Genomic DNA, 15,995 nt, shown 5'->3' with positions numbered 1-15,995 from the left:
AGTTTTGCAACAGCTGGGGGCACCCTGCTTGGGAAACACTGGTCTATGTAGAGGACAGGAGCTTCTTCAGGGTCCTGTACAGTACACAGTGTCCTAAAAAAGTAAAATGGAGCCGCCCTTACCTGGTACAGGTAAAGTGTACAGAACATGTAATACCTTCCTGTACTATAGGGGGCGCTACCAGACATCAGTCAGTGCATACGCTTCAGTAATACAGGGGTTTTACCAGTGAATGCCCATTCTGATTGGTCAGTTCTTCCGGCCATTAACACATTTCACAGATCTGGACTGTCCGTAGTATTGTATGTTGAGTCTGGTTTCAACTTACAATGGTCCAGAAAAGGCCATTGTATGTTGAAAATATTGTATGTTGAGGCCATTGTAAGTTGAGGGATCACTGTAGTGCTATATTCGCAAATATTCACGAATATGCGATATTCACGAATAAAATTAGCATTGCGAATATTCAGGATCAACCCTAGTAGAGATCTACAAAGGAAAGCAGGGTTGGACTACTCAAGCCACATGATACAGAAGAGACTACCACCCTCATCATCATCCCACACTATACTCATCATACACAACCCTATTTCTGGCCTCACAAACCAACCCCTTCTAGAGCTGTCTCGGCCACTGCTCTAATTCACCTGTTATTCATTTTGGATTAGGACCCAGGAACCTTCAGGTTCCGCATCTGCTTGTAATTCTGTATACACTGTTTGGTACAAGGCTCTGCTCAGCTTGTGTAAGCATTGGCTTTGTTTTGTTGGCTTTGCTTCGCTTTCCGCTATCAGTAGGCAGTATGACGCTGGCGGCCCATACAGGGATAAATAATTTATGCCGTGAGTCATCGCCGAATATTTATCATATAGATATATATATTTATATGCAGATGTATAAAGCTTAACCCCCTCCCATTCAAATTGACCTTGAGATTGCTGACTAGAACAGCCTGACAGGTGATATGTGGAATTGTAGTGCATTGCAGCTGTGAAGAAACTCAACGCTTTATCCCAATGTTTCCAGCCAGGGTGCCTCCAGCTGTTGCAAAACTACAACTACCCCCCTGTGTCTGCTGAGAATCGTGGCGGGGCCTGGCTGCAGGAACAGGTGCGGGTGGTGCTGGGAGCAGGGCAGCCTGCGGAATCTGTGTCTGCTGGCCCGCGGCGTGGCTCCCGGCACTTGCAGGCATCGGACCGGCTGAGTTCTGACTCTGCCCCAGGTCTTGGTGGCACCTCAGAAGCCCCAGCAGGGACCCTCGGGAGCCAGCGGCTGTTGTTCCTTCTCCCCAGGTGCCGCGGGCATTCCGGAGGAATTCTACTTGCTGACGATATCCGCGCGTTTTGTCACGGGGGATGACGGGGAGCTCTCCTTTGCTAGTGTGGTAGGCCGCGAAGAGGCAGAGTGTGGGGCTCACAGTGCCGGGTCCAGTAGTGGCAGTGGGGACGTGGGTAGTTGCAGGGAGCTGTGGTCGGGAGGCGGGGCCTGTTGCGGCCATGGCGGCCGGGCTTGTTGTGGTGGCTGGGGGGAGTGTTGGTGAGGCGGTGCCTGCAGCTGCTCCTAAGGAGAAGGTCGGGATGATGTGTGGATGCGCCTAAGGGCGAAGTATACGTGTGCTTTGAGGGGCGGCTGGGGGGCTCATTTGAAGCCAGAAGTTAGGGAAAAGATCTAGAAGAACAAATATGTGAAGATCTTTTCCTTGCTTCTGTTGGAAAAGATTAATCTGGATTATAGGAAGCCTTTGGAAAGTAAGAAAGAGGAGGAGGAAAAGCGGCGGTATCGGCTGATACCGTGCACTTTTTCCAATTGGCTCCAAGCTATTTCTATTTTGGCGAGTGTGATTGGCAAGAAGTCGCAGTCGCAATGTTCTGCTTTGTTCTGTTATCTTGATGCGATGGGGGAGGCCTATAGGGTGTATGGGGGGCGTGGCTTGGCTGAGGTATGATGAACAGTTTAGGCAGCGGAAGGCGGTGTGGCCTTCTATCCGGGGGGAACATAAGGATATTGGGTAGTTCTCAGCCCTTTTCAGGGTCAGCTTGTGGGGCTACTGCAGCAGGGCAACCGGCTGGTATGCGGAGAGGCTGCTCCTGGCAGTTCAATGAGGGCCAGTGCAGATTTGGGGCCGACTGCCACTTTAAGCATGAATGCTCGGGACGAGGGGAAGGGGGTGGCTCACAGGCTACGCCAAGTTCTGCTGAGGCTTCACAGTCCCGGAGTGACACCGGTGAAGGTGGACGAGATGTGGTGGTTTCTAGGCCAGTATCCAAACAGGGAGGGAGCTGAGTTGATATTGGCTGGTTTCGCTGAGGGATTTCGTATCCCTAGTTCGGCAGTGACTTCGGCTGGTTGTCGTATGTCCGGTGGGGTGCGGTTCAGGCGGATGTTTGTTGCGATGGTAGGCAGTTGGGTATTAGTTGGTCGCTAGCGGTGATTCGGTGGATTGGAGTTGGAGTTATGTTGTGGAGTCGGCTTTTGCCGGAAGTGCAGCGGCACGTTGCTTTGGATCGCCCTCTGGATGTGCTGGTAGTGCATTTGTGGGGATACGATCTGGGAGTCCGGCCTACGAAGGAACTAATTAGAGACATTAAATTGTTTTTTTATGTGTCTCTGGTTTACTTTTCCGGAGCTTGTTTTGGATTGGTCGGACATGGTGGCCCGGAGGGTGTGGCACCATGCGCGGTCGGTGGCTTGGCTAAATAAGGTGCGGGTGAAGACAAATAAGGAGGTGGGGTGGTTTGTTTGTCGCAATGGGGTATTGTGGTTAGGCATTGTGAATTGGAAGGGGGGCCTGGGGAGTGCCATCGGAGGGATGGTATCCACTTTAATGTCAGAGGCATTGACTTGTGGGCTTTGGCCTTGCAGGAGGGTGTTGAGAAGGCCATTCAGGTGTGGCGGGATGGAAGTGGGTGAGGTGTCACACACTTCCATTCTGTGGCTGGTAAAAGGGGTCCTTGGTGGGATTAATTGCTGGGAATTGCAGAGTTTGGATTAGAGGGATGGTGTTGACAGCTGTCGGGGACACAGCTGAATGGGCCTCCTGGTGGTGTGTCGGGGCCCCAGTAGTTGTTGGGAGCAGGCATTAACCCTTTCGAGTGCCCCTGGGTCAGGTGAATGCGGCCAGGGGTAAATTGTTAGTGCCTAGGTTGGAGAAAATGTTTGAATAAATGTTGGTTTATGATAATACTGTTATGTATATTGAAGTATTTGTTAATAAACGGGCCTGACCGGCCCATTTTCACCACAGTTTGTGTCAGGTTTTTATGAGGAAAATGGTGGGTGGTGGAATGGGTGATGGGTTGGTGAGGTTTTTTAATGGGGAAGGGGGCGGGTCTAACATCCCTCCAGTCATGGTTTGCACTTACATGAACTGCAGCGCCCTTTCATCAGGTTCACGTTGTTTTGCATCATTATTGTTGTTGGTAGTGACTGTGCGTTGGTTCGGTCCACAGTTGGCTAAGAGCAGGGATTGATGAATTTGCTTTGAATCTAGGAGCCAGCAAAAAACTTAGGAGCCAGGATTTTTTTTTTTTTTTTAAACAACCAGCGCAATTTTTCAGTTTTTGTGCCATGATCACTTTATGTACCATTGAGTTTTTGAGCACATTTGTTTAATTTTTTTTTTCTGGGATGGGATCAAAAATCAGCAACTTTGGCATTTTAAATTTTTGGGCATTTACACTGTTTACCGTGAGTTTACCATTACTTTTTCTCCCACTTTTGGAGGGAGTGTGACAACAGTGACAGGAGGTGCAGCAGGAGGGAGGGTGACAGGAAGTATAGCAGAAGGGAAGGGGACAACAGGGATAGGAGTTGCTTCAGGAAAGAAAAGAGGTGAAAGAAAGTAGAGCGGGATCTTCACACTCGGCAGCAAGGGCATATGTGCCATGGGGGCAGACCATGAGGCTGCTATCGGGACCCTTGGAGGGAGAGGGCCCTCTCCTGGTTGGTCCTACTACTTTTTCTATTGGTAAAAAACTGTAGCATTCCTCTCTCTAGGTAACTGTACTAGGTATTGACCAATAGGGAATAAATATCAGACCTTTCTGTCCTGGGGGGCAAAATCAGATGCCATAATAGAAGGCCTGTTTTGATATTTGCTATGGGACCCCTTTTATCTATTCGACTTAAAGAAATGTGTATCCGGCACTTCCATACTAAGAACCGTGCTGGCACTGTGGTAAGTAGAGTCCAGTGTGACCCGTAATAGGCTGGTAGCGGTGGTGCTCAGCCCAGAGGAAGACATACGAAAAACAAATAATAAAGGCAGAGAAGGCGGCACTCACCATCCAGAGCGGTGCTGTATTCAATTAACAGCAGCATCACAGGTACATGTGGGTATGGCATTGTGAGGCAGGGGCAAATGGAACAGGCTGTTTTGTGCGTGTGACGCCCTTCCTCAAGCTGGTACTGGCTTGAGGAAAGTGACTCACACGCACAAAACGGCCTATTTTGGCTGCCCCTGCCTCACATCGTCATACCCACATGTACCTGTGATGCTGCTGTTAATTGAAGAAAGCACCACTCTGGATGGTGAGTGCCACCTTCTCTGCCTTTATTGTTTGCCCCTTTTATCTCTGTACGCCATTGCTTTGCGGTTTTCAAATAATGCTGTTTCCATTCCCTACTACATTACAGTATATATTATTTGTTACTACATTATAGTATGTATCATTTGTTACAAGTTTCATCCATTACTGTCATTTAGGAATGCACTGTGTGAAATGTTTTTTTTATCTGTGGTACCGCGGTGGGGTTTCCCATAGGTCCGTTATAGTTTAAAGGGGTTGTGCGCTGCCCTGCCTTTTGGAGCTCTGCTCGCAGTGTCCGGAAGTTCATTTCTCCGAATGCTGTGTGCGGGCTTCCGTGTTCGCGGCCACCGGGCAAGACGTCACGCCCGGCCCCTCGTGATGTCAAGCCCGCCCCCTCAACGAAAGTCTATGGGAAGGGGGCGCGACCGCTGTCACGCCCCGTTCCCATAGACTTTGGTAGAGGGGGCAGACGTAACGTCACGAGGGGCCGGGCGTGACGTCACGCCCGGCGGACGCGAACACGGAAGCCCGCACACAGCGTTCGGAGTAAAGAACTTCCGGACGCTGCGAGTGGAGCTCCGAAAGGCAGGGCAGTGCACAACCCCTTTAAATGTGATTAAGGCTTCAATGAAAGTTTGTGAATATTCCTCTCTTGTAATTTCTACTTTTATATTTTATTATCTTTTCTCATACAGACACTTTTGGACCTTGGCGGTTCTCCAAATTACAAAGATCGTCGAGGTCTGACTCCTCTCTACCATACGGCCATGGTGGGCGGAGACCCTAGGTGCTGTGAGTTACTGCTCTATAACCGAGCATACATTGGCACAGTGGATGAAAACGGCTGGCAAGAAATTCACCAGGTAGTAAGAATCGGATACTCATGAACATCTCACAAGAAAGGCAACAAAGTGGCATGATGGTTCACAACTCCAACACTAGGGTCAACAGTTAGCTGAATGGTGGGGTTAGAGGTATTGATTGGTCAATATTGTTTATACCAGTAAGGAAATAAAATAAGAGTGTAATAACCGACTGTATAGCGCCCCATAGCTGCCGTACCCAGCTATAGCAGAACCAGGTGATGACCTAATGCAATGCAAAGCATAATTCTACCCTCATAGAAGTTCCCCAGTAAATACGGATGAAGGTTTATCAAAACCTGTGTAGAGGAAGAGTATTGCAGTTGCCCATAGCAACCAATCAGATCGCTTCTTTCATTTTTAAAAAGGTCTTTGAAAACTTAAAGAAGCGATCTGACTGGTTGCTACGGACAACTGCACCCCTCTTCCTCTACACAGGTTTCCATAAATCTCCCCCAATGTCTTTAAGGTGTCTTGTTATGCTGTAGATGTTACTCAGTTTCAGTTCCTGGGAAACCTGAGTGACCACCAATATTTTCACCATTATAGCTCCAAGGGTCTTGTAACCCAGTTTTCCTAAAGCTAGGTTTCCACATGCTTTCATGCTTTAATAAAAACACCCCAAAAAACAACACAAATGTCAAAAATTGCTTATAAACTGCCAAACCCTCTTGGTGTTTTTTTTCCTTTGGCGCTTTTTCACAATTTTTTTATTTTTAGCCTCAAAAAAAAGTGGTCTAGTGAAATACAAAACCTTAGGATAAGTGTCTGTGGTGAGGGTGTGATGAGGGCAGATGGCATTAACCCATTGTGTTCGTGACGCCAGGGTGTGGTTTAACCTCCACACCACCCGAAGGTATACCGCTGGATCCTGGGCTAGGCACGGGGGCAAATTGGACAACTTGGACATTTTGATGCAGGGCCACGCTGACTTGACACAGATTGATCTTGACTGACTTGACTGGGGCTGACTAGACAGACTTCACCCCATTTGTAGCTTACCAGATTTTGACGTTCACCTGTGGGGCAGTGGACTAGCGGATGCGTGGAGGCTTTTGGCCTCCTCAGGACACCAGACACTCTCTCAGGACTTGACTGTACTGAATCTCAGCAGACTCAAAGAGACCGAACTAGCACCACCCAGGTTTATAAGGGGGAGACTCAGGAGGGGTCCCATAGGTCACCCCGTAGGTCACATGATCACTGTTACCTTCCTTGGTTACAATGCATAGCAACATTACTTAAAGGTATGTGGTAGCCCTTGGGGGGTATAGTGTAGTTGGGGTGTTGCTTCAAAATATAAGGGGTTAATTTAACCCCTGTCACTGGGTGGGGGTTAATACGCTGAGGTAAATCTCCGGCCTATCGCCACCCTTCCCAGAAACTATAGATGCGTGCTTAAATGAATGAAGGTCCACAATGGAGATGAACTTGAACTTGCATAAACTTACTGAGGTACTTGCGGTACATCCAATTAACAGCAACAGTCTTAGCAATACAGTCTCAATATAGCACGGCAGTGATTGACAGATGCTGAGGACCATTGACTTATCCAAAGAGTTATTAGATTTAGGAATTTTGCAGAGATCCGTCCGAATTTAGGGGAATATTTAGGTCCGGTGATCTTACTGAGGTAATAGGGATTGAAATAACTCACAGTTTTGAGAGATGATCGTTGCCGCAAGGCTTAGGCCCTTAGGCCTGGTTACTTCTGATGACAGCTGCGCAGATCCGTCCTCATCAGCAGCCCACGAGGAAAGAGAAGTTAGTAATGGCCGCCGCTCCCTTATATGGGCAGGGCCTTTTTGGATTGGTCCGTGTCAGCTGTCACTCACCGTTACAAGGCATGGTGGGTGAACATGTCACGGGGACCTCCAAAGGTCCTTAAGTAAAACCATAGAGTTTCTACCTGATCACGTGACCTGCAGGTCCTGCTACGCTCCGTACAGGTAAATAACCAAATATATACAGTTTCTATACCTGTAGCTATATAAATATCAAATAGAATTACTATATATCTACTGAGTGAGAGGTGACAAGGGGAAGACTAGACAAGAGGGACCCCGACGTCCTAGGGACTCTGGCTATGGGGACCTCTATACAGGTAACGTATAGGATACAGTACTGGGACACCACAGGTACATAACACTATATACATTTTACATTAATTACCATAGACATTGAACACTTAACAGGACATAGGTACGGGGCAGGGGTCACTGAATGGAGTCTGCCTGACAGAGCAGCAAGGGTACAGGGTTACCACTCCTGTACTGGGCCACCACATGTCTGACTGCGGAGGGGGGGATTTGGGTCCTACTGCTGGGACCCCCCTTCTGAACGGAAACCATGGATCTGATAGGAGTGCATGTTGCAGACGGCAAGAGCTCCATTCATTTTCTATGAGAGCGTCAAAGAGACCAGAATCCGGTCCTTGGGCATCTCTGCCGCTCCCTGCGACCAGACAGTTATTGGGGCGTAGCTATAGGGGATGCAGAGGTAGCGGTCGCACAGGGGCCCTGGTGCCTAAGGGGGCCCCAAAGCCCATCTGCCACATAAGAGACCGGTATTATAATTGCCACATGGGGCCCTGTTGCAGATTTTGCATCGGGGCCCAGAAGCAACAAATTACGCCCAGAGCCCTAAATGACTACGATAATTTGTCAACTGTAGAGAGATCGGGAATGCATTGCTAGTCAGACTTGTCATCCAGGTATAACCACGGTGGAAGCTGTAACAGGGGCCATTAAAGGGGTACTCTGGAGGGGAAAAAAATTCAAATCAACTGGTACCAGAAAGTTCAACAGATTTGGAAAAAAAATCCAGTACTTATCAGCTGCTGTATGCTCCAAAGGAAGTTGTGTAGTTCTTTCTAGTCTGGCCACAGACTCTCTGCTGCCACCTCTGTCTATGTCCGGACAGAGGTGTCAGCAGAGAGCACTGTGGTCAGACTGGAAACAACTACACAACTTCCTCTGGTGTATGCAACAGCTGATAAGTACTGGAAGGATTAAGATTTTTAAATTGAAGTAATTTACATATCTGTATAACTTTCTGGCACCAGTTGATTTAAAAAATATATATTTTTTTCCTCTGGAGTACCCCTGAATTAACTTGGGGACTGTAAAAATGTGATGTATTTTTAGTTGCTCCTAATTTCCCTTTTCAGCAGAGTTGTCCCGTCCCCTGAATAACATAGTCATAGGGGGAGATTTATCAAAACCTGTGCAAAGGAAAAGTTGCCTAGTTGCCCATAGCAACCAATCAGATTGCTTCTTTCATTTTCCATAGGTCCTTTTGAAAATGAATACAAAGTCTATATGTGAAAAGAAAAGACAGCAGAGCTTCTCATTGCGCAGTATTCTAAAGCCGTAACAGGTTGGTGGACAAATTTAAATCCGCTCACCTGATTGTGTTGTGTATGCAAGACACAACAACTTATATCGCTTGTTCAAGATATTGGGCAGTGCAGCCACCGGGTGCCGGATAGGCATCCTCCAATCCACCGGAAATTAACCGGATAAGGGATAGTCGTATAAACAAAAAAAAACAGGTGCTGGCGCAACTGCTTACTTCAGAAGGACAGAGTGATGCTCGTATATATTTCTACATCGACGTATTTATTAAAGTTCCATAAAATAGCCAAAACATAACGCGTTTCTGGGCATACAGCGCCCCTTCCTCAGATGTGCAAAATGGCAAACCATTGCCATTTTGCACATCTGAGGAAGGGGCGCTGTATGCCCAGAAACGCGTTATGTTTTGGCTATTTTATGGAACTTTAATAAATACGTTGATGTAGAAATATATACGAGCATCACTCCGTCCTTCTGAAGTAAGCAGTTGCGCCAGCACCTGGTTTTTTTGTTTCTACGACTATCCCTTATCCTTTTGAAAATGAAAGAAGCGATCTGATTGATTGCTATGGGCAACTGGGCAACTTTTACTCTGCACAGGTTTTGATAAAACTCCCCCATAGTGTTCTAATCCCTGTTGTGCTCTATATTGTAGATCTGTCATAATGAATTCTGATGTATTTTCTTCCCACCCAGGCCTGCCAGCATGGCCACTCACAACATCTAGAGCATCTTCTCTTCTATGGCGCTGACCCTGCTGCTCAGAACGCTTCGGGCAACACCGCTCTGCATATCTGTGCCCTGTATAACAAGGTTGGTGCTCCCGGGAAGCCTCATTCTTCCATATTCCCGCATCCCCCCCCCCCTCCATCAGATACGTGGCATCTTCCCCGCTGTCATTATCTTTCCCATCACCTCTTTTCTCTTCATTCCTATCGCACTCGGTGACAGATCCGTAAATAGTTTTCACGTCCTCCCTGAAGCAGCTGAGGCCAATAAATACTGAATAATTGCTTGATGTGGGCAGCTTGTAACCCTGACTACAGCTGTCTGTCACAAGGCGACCACCACGGAGGATGTGCTATACGTGCTGGGGTGCGGTTGTTTAGGACAGTGTTTCCCAACCAGTGTGCCTCCAGCTGTTGCAAAACGTCAACTCCCAGCGTGCCCGTACAGCCTTCGGCTGTCCGGGCATGCTGGGAGCTGTATTTTCCAACGTGGTTAGAAAACACTGGTTTAGGTCCTTGTATTATACATAGAGGTCGCAGAGTCTGGCATGTGGGGTTATATACAGTATCCAATGATGCAGCTCCAGAAATTACTAAGTAGACTGACACTGCCTTTAAAATAATATAGTAACAGCATTTTATTCTATCGCTAAAGCGTCAAACAAATGTCAGAACTGTGTACTTAAAGGGGTATTCTAGGCAAAAACTTTTTTTTTATATATCAACTGGCTCCAGAAAGTTAAACAGATTTGTAAATTAAAGGATTATGGATACCGCTCTCACCAGCGCTGGACACCTCTCACACCTGTGCTGCGGACTGCCGGCACCGCCTCCGGCAACTCCTTATGCTAGAAAGAACTCCTTCCGGCACCAAGGTATGGGGTAAAAAAGGCTTGTCTTTATTTATTCCACTGCAGGATACATACAGATCAAGATGTCTGACGCGTTTCGCCCTTTACAGGGCTTAATCGTAGACTCAACGTAGAGTCTACGATTAAGCCCTGTAAAGGGCGAAACGCGTCAGACATCTTGATCTGTATGTATCTTGCAGTGGAATAAATAAAGACAAGCCCTTTTTACCCCATACCTTGGTGCCGGACGGAGTTCTTTCTAGATTTGTAAATTACTTCTATTAAAAAATCTTAATCCTTCCAATATTTATTAGCTTCTGAAGTTGAGTTGCTGTTTTCTGTCTAACTGCTTTCTGATGACTCATGTCCCAGGAGCTGTGCAGCTCCCATGGGGATATTTTCCCATCATGCACAGCTCGCGGGACGTGACATCATCATTGAGCAGTTAGACAGAAAACTTCAGAAGCTAATGACTATTGGAAGGATTAAGATTTTTTAATAGAAGTAATTTACAAATCTGTTTAACTTTCCGGAGCCAGTTGATATATAAAAAAAAGTTTTTGCCTGGAATACCCCTTTAAGACTCAGTGTGCTGCCATATGATTCCTCTATCTACATGGCACTATATTACTGAGGCAAGAACTCCTTGATGCATAAGAGGATGGAATATGAGGTCTGGATATGAGGTAAGGATTTAAGGACGGGATATCAGTTTGGGATAAGAGGACGACATATCAGGACGGATTATGAGTTTGGAATATAAGGACGATATGTGAGGAAGGGATATGAGGACAAAAAATTAGGTTGAGATATGAGCTCAGGATAAGAGGACAGGATATGAATTTGAGATCTAAAGACGGGATATGAGGTTGGTGATATGAGGTTGCGGATATGAGGTTGGGGATATGAGGTTGGGGATATGAGGTTGGGGATATGAGGTTGGGGATATGAGGTTGGGGATATGAGGTTGGGGATATGGGGTTGGGGATATGAGGTTGGGGATATGAGGTTGGGGATATGAGGTTGGTGATATGAGGTCAGGATATGAGGTTGGTGATATGAGGTCAGGATATGAGGTCAGGATATGAGGTTAGGATATGAGGTTAGTGATATGAGGTCAGGATATGAGGTTGGTGATGTGATATGAGGTTGAGGATATGAGGTTGGGGATATGAGGTTGGGGATATGAGGTTGGGGATATGAGGACAGGATATGAGGTCAGGATATGAGGATAGGATATGAGGTTATTGATATGAGGTCAGGACATGAGGACAGGATATGAATTTGAAATCTAAAGACAAAATATGAGGACAGGATATGAGGACAGGTTATGAGGATGGAATAGGAGGTTGAGATATGAGGGCTGAATATGATGACAGGATATGGGTTCGGGATATAAGGACAACTTATGAGAACGGAATATGAGATCAGGATGTGAGGTTGGGATATAAGGATGGGATAGGAGGTCGGAAAATAAAATTGCATCATCAATAAATAGCTTATAGTGCCCAAATTACAAAACTTTGTACAGTTTCTTGATAGGCCTTTTCATTTCTGAGATATGTGGATTTATAGTTTGTCTGACAATTCAGGGAATCAGTCAGATGGGCGTGGACTTTATTTTCATAATGGGAGTGATTATAAGGGGACTGGTGGTATCATACAGTCAGGGGGTGAGTATTAGGCATACACGCCCCTCAGTGTACAACATTCACACCCCCTGACTGTATAATGCCGCCCATCACCTGATCACCGTCACTTCCATTATTAAAATTAGGTTGACGCCCATCTGACTAATTCCCTCAATAATCAAACAAACTATAAACTCCCATCAGGAACGGAGGGTGTATCAAGAAACTATAAAAATGGTGTGTGATCAGGACACCCTAAGCGGTTTTATGATAATGCAATCTCATTTTGAGGGGTTGGCCACAGAACCTCTTTAATCAATTAGACTGACATTAAGTAGCCCCTTTTATTATACCATCACTGACTACTACATTACTGCCCTCTTTAGACCACAATATAAATTACACAGGCTAAGGGAATTTTACTTGGTGGATGTATTTCCTTTTATTATTGATACTTTCATATGTAGAGGCTGAATTACATTTTACTTAGCAGTAAAATCATCCAGTATGTTTGCAACCATGTGGCTTAAATATAGTATCTATTATTATATATTATCTATAATACATATATTATCTATTATTATATATTATCTATATCAGATAATCCCTTGTGGTTAGGATTCCCTGATGATAAATTATCACAGGCTAAGCTATGGGGAAAAGCTGGCAGTAAGGCCGGGTTCACACCACCTTTTTGCAATTCAGTTCCCGTATCAAGTTTTTGATTTAAAAAAACGGATTCCTCAAAACCTGACTAAACTGTATCAAAACGTGTGTACAAATTTTTATCTGTATACGGTTGAAAACCGTATATGGTTTGAAAAATGTCCGGTTGCATCCGTTTTTTAAGAAAAAAAAAGTATACGTTTTTAACTTTTCACTCCATTATGAATAAAGTTTCACTTGTTTGATTGAAATTCCAAGAAACAAAACTGTGCAAAGCCAAAAACCGTATGGTGAAAACCGGATGGAACTGTATGCACATATGGTTCTGTACGGTTCCCATTGACTCCCATGTTAAAGAAAAAAAAAAAACGTATACGGTTTAATACAGTTTTTCACCCTGACCAAAAACCGTGGTAGGCTACGGTTTTCTGTCCGGAAAAAAAAAAGTAAAAAACTGTATGGTTTGAAAAACGGAGACAACCGTATGCATTATGGTGCATACGGTTTTGAATGGGAAGTCTATGGGCACGGTTTTCTGTACGGTTGCATACATTTTTTTTTTCCGAAACCGTATAGCAAAATTGTGGTGTGAACCCACCCAAGTCAGAATCTCAAAAAGGAAGAAAGCTGTCTCTAGTGCCACCTACTGGGGAAGCTACCCTGGGAGTCACTTTCAGACCCATAGCAGGTGTGTGACTATATCTTTAGAAGGAGATTCTGGTTTCAGTATAGTAAGTCAGTGTTCATTGTCTCTACAGCACTACCGCAGGTGAAATGAAGTACTGCACAGTGCTGAATAAAATCAATAGGTTACCTATGTAATGCACAAAGTGCTGGGTCCTCCGAGGTGAGGGATGTTCTTTGTAGCTGCATTTAGCCATGGCCAATAGAAAGGGCTCCTAAATGGAGGACCCCCCTCTACTTACTGAGAACTCGGGGTATGAAAGACGTGACACACATTGGTATATCTTCTCTTTTGTACAGCTTTTTGCAATTATTATAAGAAAAGTCTGACCTTCCTCCCCATATAGACATTTACTTCCACACTTCCACACATATATTCAAAATAACAATCATTTGCAAGCAAAATCCTGTAAATTAATTAGAAATTGCCTAAGGATGACAGTGCCTCCTGCTGGCCATAATGAAGAATACTGTGATTAGTAAACTATGTATCTTCCTCTAATGCCCTTGTCTCCTGCAATGCTGCATTACAGTATGTCACCTCTTTGCAGGGGTCATTTTCAGTAAATCCTATAAAATGTGTAGAGCAGTGATCTCCAAACTGTGGACCTCCAGCTGTTGCAAAGCTATAACTCCCAGCATGCCCGGACAGCCGTTGGCTGTCCGGGCATGCTGGGAGTTATAGCTTGGCAACATCTTGAGGTTCACAGTTGGGAGACCACTGGTGTAGGGTTACCTGTCATCCAGTTTTTTATATTGAAGACTAGATTAAATTTTAGGTATCCATTAAAAACTGGTTATTTTGAGCACATCAGTAACCTGTCATTACCCCTAAATACGCTCCAATGCAGTGAATGGGCACAACCTAGCACCTTGTGTGGTTCCTACGGGTGGAATGGGAATGGATTGTATGCTTCGTGATGCCAGGGCAATGTTAACCTACACGTTCTGAGGTTGGGATAGCCTCCTGGGCCAAGCACGGGGGCAATGATGACCACAATGCAAGGTTACTAATAACTATTCCAAAATTATAGAAGAAATGTCTGCACTCACCATGTAGATCCTTTTAAAATCCGGGCTTTATTCAAGCAAATAGCAATGTCCATAACAGAGATAATCACACCCGGGTGAACAGGGAGGGAGAGCAGCTAGCGGCGATGCAGCCGGAGTATACTGGAACGACAGCGCCGTTTCTCATCTATGACGCTTCTTCAGGTTCCTAGATCTTTGGATTACTATACAGGTATATATAACAAGGGGAAAGGGGGAGGAGTGACCCAACACCAGGTAAGTATACAAATCACAATAGTAAAAACAAAGAAAAAAAACAATTATCCTGCGATCTATAAAAATGAACTAAAATGGTTTCTTTCATTTAACCCATTAGGGCCCAAAGCTTTTAATTTGGTAATCCAATTTGCTTCACATTGTAACAGTTTTTGATGTCGATTGACGCCTATTGGTTGTAAAGGAATTAGTTGTATTTCCTGCAAATTTGAAGTCTTCTGACTTTCCATTATGGAAATTATCCACGTGTGCTATAAATCGCGTTGCACCTACTTTAGTTCGCAGTGAATAAATATGTCCACGTATGCGAGTAGATAAATAGGTACTTTGGCAAGAAATAAACTGATTTACAGTAAGAGAATAACCACCTAGGTTGAAATTTTTCTGTCGCCGCATATATATTTGCAGTAGTTGCAATTACCGCAAGGAAAATTACCGTGCGCCACTTGTTTTGAAAGCCAGTCTGAATTAGGTTTTTTTCATTTTTTTCTCTTTTTTGATATAATCATGAATTGTCTTATTTTTTCTGAATGTGACTATGGGTTTATTTTTAGCTATTTCTGATATCAAGGGATCTTGTTGTAAAATAAACCAGTTAGCAAGGATTGCATTTTTTATTGTATTGTTCATAGGGCTATTATCAAAAGAGAATATCAATCTTTTATTATCAATGCTTCCCTTACGTCCTAACCAGCAGCACAAGTGGGGTGTTCTGCCCCTGTGAAGCTGGCAGGACGGTGGAATTTTTAATTCCGCCCAAGCAATTTAAATTAATTAGCCCCCCCATAAAAGGCCTCCTCCCCTAGGCCATCTCGCTTTTTTTCTGTCCTGTGTAAGGACAGCAGGACGGTGCAGGCTCCTTTGGAGCCTGCCTGGATGTCTCCCCTGTATTGGGGAGATATTTTTGGGGCGCAGTACCTTTTTCAACTGCCCCCTGTTTTTTTCTCTTTATATTATCTGGGCCTCCGGCCTGGTTTATCTTAAAACTATTTGTTTTGACTATTTTATTGCTACAAGGATCCGGTGATCCCTCATAGCATTAGGGATGCCGCTGCAGGTTTTTTTCTTACCCGCCTGGCGTCCCACGTGTCCCGGCTCACGCTCGCCTCCATTACTCTGTGCGAGCCGTGGACCGGAAGTACGTCATCTGACGACTTCCGGTCCCGGCCTCACTTTCTTCAGCGCTTTGCGCTGCCTTTTAAGTTTTATACTTAGGTGGAAAGTCAGGCGTGAGCCCTTTCCTAGTTAGGGAAGGGCTCAGTGGATAATTTTTATTAAAAATTCCCTTCCGGGTGTTTCAGCCTATTGCAGGCTGATCTTCTCTGAAGGGGGCGGGGCTTCCGGGCCCTTTCCCATATAAAGACAGCTGAGACCTTCATTCAGTCTCTGCTGCCATCATA

At 45.3% G+C, this 15,995-nt stretch overlaps 1 protein-coding gene across 7 annotated transcripts in view; it reads left to right on the top strand.

The window, feature by feature from the left end:
* Window positions 1-15,995, top strand: part of SHANK1 (SH3 and multiple ankyrin repeat domains 1) — a 518,963-nt gene that overhangs the window by 280,112 nt on the left and 222,856 nt on the right. For all 7 annotated transcript variants that reach the window (XM_056543605.1, XM_056543607.1, XM_056543608.1 and 4 more), the window contains 2 exons: window positions 5,225-5,392; window positions 9,445-9,561. In XM_056543605.1, the coding sequence (XP_056399580.1) occupies window positions 5,225-5,392; window positions 9,445-9,561 (285 nt within the window). The remainder of the gene's footprint in view (window positions 1-5,224; window positions 5,393-9,444; window positions 9,562-15,995) is intronic.

The sequence above is a fragment of the Hyla sarda genome, chromosome 10 (genome assembly GCF_029499605.1).
Source record: "Hyla sarda isolate aHylSar1 chromosome 10, aHylSar1.hap1, whole genome shotgun sequence".
NCBI lineage: Eukaryota > Metazoa > Chordata > Amphibia > Anura > Hylidae > Hyla > Hyla sarda.
This window is presented reverse-complemented; position numbering and strand designations above follow the sequence as displayed.